Source organism: Apteryx mantelli, chromosome 20, assembly GCF_036417845.1.
Source record: "Apteryx mantelli isolate bAptMan1 chromosome 20, bAptMan1.hap1, whole genome shotgun sequence".
NCBI classification, from domain to species: domain Eukaryota; kingdom Metazoa; phylum Chordata; class Aves; order Apterygiformes; family Apterygidae; genus Apteryx; species Apteryx mantelli.
In genome coordinates this window covers 6,500,901-6,505,323 of record NC_089997.1, presented here as the reverse complement: position 1 = coordinate 6,505,323, position 4,423 = coordinate 6,500,901, and the positions used below count along the sequence as shown (strand labels likewise).

The 4,423-nt window shown below is 52.0% G+C and overlaps 1 protein-coding gene across 1 annotated transcript; it reads right to left on the bottom strand.

Annotated features, from left to right (window-relative positions):
- Positions 1-925: 925 nt before the first annotated feature.
- Positions 926-1,888, bottom strand: LOC136993769 (olfactory receptor 6N1-like). The gene has a single exon (XM_067308715.1). It carries the CDS (start codon positions 1,886-1,888, stop codon positions 926-928), a length of 963 nt encoding a protein of 320 aa, XP_067164816.1.
- Positions 1,889-4,423: the final 2,535 nt, after the last annotated feature.

The window sequence follows — 4,423 nt, the reverse complement described above, 5'->3', positions numbered from 1 at the left end:
GGGGAACCTGGCCCCTAAGCCCACCCTTGCCCTAAATTCTGGAGGACCTTGGTAAAAGCTTTCCATCGGGAAGGAGGGCAGGGGAGGGAAGCCTGATCTTCCAAGGGTGAAGGAACTAGGATGGGAGATGGTTGTCCCCATCTCCCTATGAGAAGCTAATGGGCAAAGAGCAGAGCTGCAGCTGGAGCCAGCGGTGCACAGCTAGAGTGGGGGCTTCCTGATCCCTCAGTGTATGGGGAAGGGAAGGATGTGGGGGAGGGAGACCCAGGTGTCGCTCGCACCTCTTTTTTATCCCTCAGCAACACAAACTGCCTCCCCCGCCACACCCCAGCTTCTCCACCTCCTCTTGCAGCAGGAGAAAGCACAGCTCCTCACCCAGACCACCCAGCTGCTGCATCCCTAGCTGGTCCCTGAGGCCATGCCAGGCCAGAGGAGGGAAGAGAGGTGTGATGGGATTAACCCAACTGAACCCCCGTATAGAAGGAAGGGCACATTTTTTCTCAGGACTCCAGAGAAAGGGGACATGCACTGCAGGCTGACATGCCAGCTTTTACCCTGGAAATGTGCAAGGCTGAGGGAGAGGGCTCCCATCCCAGTGACCCACAACGAGAAAGATCCCCCCCACACACTTCTCCATAGAAGGTACTCATATGTCATCCCAAATTTCTTTCTTCTAAATTCCCAGAAAAAGAAGACTTAGACACTTCACCACATGTAAGACCACCATGCTCAAAGAAAAAGCTAACGGATGACATTTTTAACCTTCTCTTCTAAATAACAACATTTCTCTCCAATGACCTTTCCCTTTCATCCCCTTGTCACTCAACAAGCAGGCTCAATGCCAGGCACTTCTAAAGAGGTCCCCTGCACCTAGTGCTTGACTTTGCAAAAGAGCTGGAAGGAATTTGCGCCCAATGTCAGTCGACTAGTGTGAGCTCTGGATGCCACCCAAATCTCTCCTGAGCACCCTCCTCAAGGCTTCTCTGACCTCCCTGTTCCGCAGGCTGTAGATGAGGGGATTGACCAGGGGCGTGAGGACAGTGTAGAAAAAGGAGAACACTTGGCTGAGCTGCCTCAGAGAGGCTGTTCTGGGCATCAGGTAGACAATGATGAGGGTGCCATAGAAAATAGTGACAACAGTGAGGTGAGAGGAGCAGGTGGAGAAGGCCTTCTGCCTGCCCACACTGGATGGGATCCTCAGGATGGCAGCTATGATGCACATATAGGAGGCTAGTGTGAACAGGAAGGGGAATATTAAATCCAAGAAAGACAGGATGAAAGTTACTATTGTGACCACCCTGGTGTCACTGCAGGAGAGTTCCAGCAATGGGGTAAAATCACAAAAGAAGTGGTCAATAGCCTTGGGGCCACAGAACTTTAACCTTGACAAGAAGACCATGACTATTATAGAAAACACTAAACCACCTAGCCAAGATACTGCTGCCAGCTGGAAACAGACCTTCCAGCTCATGAGGCTTGCATAGAGCAGGGGCTGGCATATGGCCAAGTACCGATCATAGGCCATGGCTGCCAGCAGGAAACACTCAGTAGCTGCAAAAGACCCAAAGAAATAGAGCTGAGCCATACAGCCAGAAGCAGAGATGGTCCTTTCCCCTGTAAAGAGGCTGGTCAGCAGCCTAGGCAGGATGGTGGAGCTGTAGCAGGTCTCCAAGGAGGACAGATTGCCCAGGAAGAAGTACATGGGAGTGTGCAGATGCTGGTCTGCCACCACAAGAACAACAATGAGGCTGTTCCCAACCACAGTCACAAAGTAGATCAAGAGCGAGAGGAGGAAGAGTGGTGTTTGGAGTGTTGGGACACCATTCCCCATTCCCAGCAGGAGGAACTTGTTTGATGATGTCCAGTTGTTCCCTTGTCCTTTATCCATATGATGTTGTTTGTCTTTTTTCTGCACTTTCCACAACATGGACCTGTGAAAAATGATACGTATTTTGGCATTTACTTTCAGGAAGAGTCAGGAAGAACATTGCTGGCACCAAAAAATGAAACCTATATTCTTTTGCTCACTGTGAAAGGGATAAAGAGAGAATGTGCATTAGCTGACATTTTCACAGCCTCCTTTCCTATTCCTATTTTTTTTTTCCAGTAGGACCCAGTATATGGGGTGTGGAAAGAGATCCTTCTGGATCACCATCACAGTGCTGGAAAGCACTGTGTGTCAAACTCTAGAAGAAAAAGGGCAAGGCAGAGCGGGGAAGGGGAAGGGAAAGAGGAAGGGGAGGGGGAAGGGGAAGGGAGAGGAGAGGAGAGGAGAGGGGAGGGGAGGGGAGGGGAGGGGAGGGGAGGGGAGGGGAGGGGAACTTACTTTAAGGAGACAGGCCAATTTCTTCCATTGGCAAAGGGTAGGTCAAGATCTATTAGCTCAGATGAATAAGGGACTTTGCAGTGGGACTGGCACAGAGAACTCATGAACTCACATTATGTATGAAACTGCAGAGAAAAAACGTTGAGGAGGAAGGGAAAAAGTAAATGGGAAAGAGAAAACAGTAGCTGTGAGTGAGCCAGACCACATGAGAGGGGCTTTGTGCAGTAAGGAAAGGAAAGAGCAGGGAGGATAATTTGCCTGACCTCTTTCCCTCCTGAGCAGCAGCTCCTGAGGGCTCAGGGGCTGCCTCCCTGCACACCCCAGCCCAGCAGATGGAGCTCAGCATGGCCAGCTGTGCTCATGGGGCTCCCTGCTCAGCACTGCTGGGCACTACAGGGGGGGGTCGCCAGGGTGCTGGGGTGAGGGGGGACAGGAGCAGGTTCAGGGGCATGGGTAATGCCAGGACATGCCTGACTGCATGGTCGGGGAAAGTCCATGCCTGAGACACACAGCCTTCTGCCTGGTACCCTTCCTGGAGTTCTCACAAAAATAGGGATAGAGAAAATCGCATCCTTGCTATTCCCTTCCTCTCCCTTTAGACTTTTCAGTGAGTTGATGTGCAAGGAGATGCCTGTACTGTCAAGAGAGCTCTCGGGACGGATGAGCTTCCCATACTCTCACCCATCTCCTAGGCTTTCCCCGGAGGTCATAATGATAGGTACCAGTAAGAGGCTTCCAGAATCAGCACAGAATGACTTAAGTCCCCAACCCTCCCCACCAAATAAGTGAGAGTCGACTGTGAGAAAGCTGAGGGCCTGAGACCAAATCCTATAAGAATATGGGAAGGGGGAGAGAGGAAAAGCCCTTAATGGTTGGTGAAGAGACGAGCAATGCATTTTTAGCCCCAAACACCATGCCCAAACACTTCTTCCAGTCGAGGTGGGTGAGTGCCTCAGGGTTGTTTCCAATAAATTGGCAGCCCAGCTGTAAGTCAGTACCCCCAGCCCCTCCCCAGGATCTCTTCTCTGTGGTGCCAGGGACTCGGGAGAGTCTGGGGGAAAGAGGGAGCTGAGGTGGGAAGACATGCAGAAAAGGACAGGACTGAGACTCTGGTCTCACTCACAAACTCCCACTACACAAACACCCAGCAGCAAAATAAACAGTGCCCTGACATACCTCAGGACATCGAGCACCAACCTGCAGTTCTCAACATGAAGGGATGACCTCTGTGCTGATGGTACCTGGGAATGAAGACCAAGGTTGGGATCTCAGCCTCTGCATCTTCCCCACCACATCCTTTCCTTCCCTGGACTCTCTGTAGACCACAGCCCAGGGCTCAGGCTTTGCCCTGCCTTTTCCATCTTCACCCAGCATCTCCTGCAGTGAGTCTCCAGCAGCACCCAAATGCCTCCGGCTCTCCAGAGTGTCTTGGAATTAATAGCACTAATGAGTCTCTGAAGATGGACCTGCATCTTGGTTCTCCCCAAGGACTGCAGACAGTGTGCCGTGCATGACTGGCTCTCAAAGGAGACTGAAACTTCTGAACTCTGGAAACTTTGTAAAGAACTCCGGCAAGGCCTGCCTTTATGCATAACTCCCAGTCATTTCAATCCTCATTCATGCCCCTTTGGAAAGGAAACTGAGGCAGGGCAATTGCCAGGACTCCTCCAAACTCATGACACAAAGCCAGGAGAAATCCCATGAATGGGATTCCCCTCACTTCCCTGCAGATGGCTGTTCACTGACTCTCTCAAGTTTAGAGAGCCCTGATTGCCTGAGCTGGTCCCTCCAGCCTCCCATGGTGGTCAGTGGGGAGGAAGAGGCTGAGCCACAGATTTCCTCCCAGCCATGGAGACTTGCCCTTGGGCATGGGGTGAGTCCCCCTAGGGTGCCAGGCTCTGTGCTCCCAAACCTCTCCCTGAGGCACAAGGACCTGGCATGTTGGGGGCTGAAGGGAACAGAGATACCAATATGTCCTCCCAATTCAGGTCCATCTCTTGTCCCTGGGAGGTGCCCAGGGGTCTCCTTTGCACCTGTTGTGGCACCAGTGGGTGCCACCAGGCATGATTCCTCTTGGTCCTGTTGGACTTGCATCAT

What these genes read in the sequence shown, in the direction of transcription:
- LOC136993769 (XM_067308715.1), bottom strand. Translation starts at nt 1,888, where the DNA reads ATGGATAAAGGACAAGGGAACAACTGGACATCATCAAACAAGTTCCTC.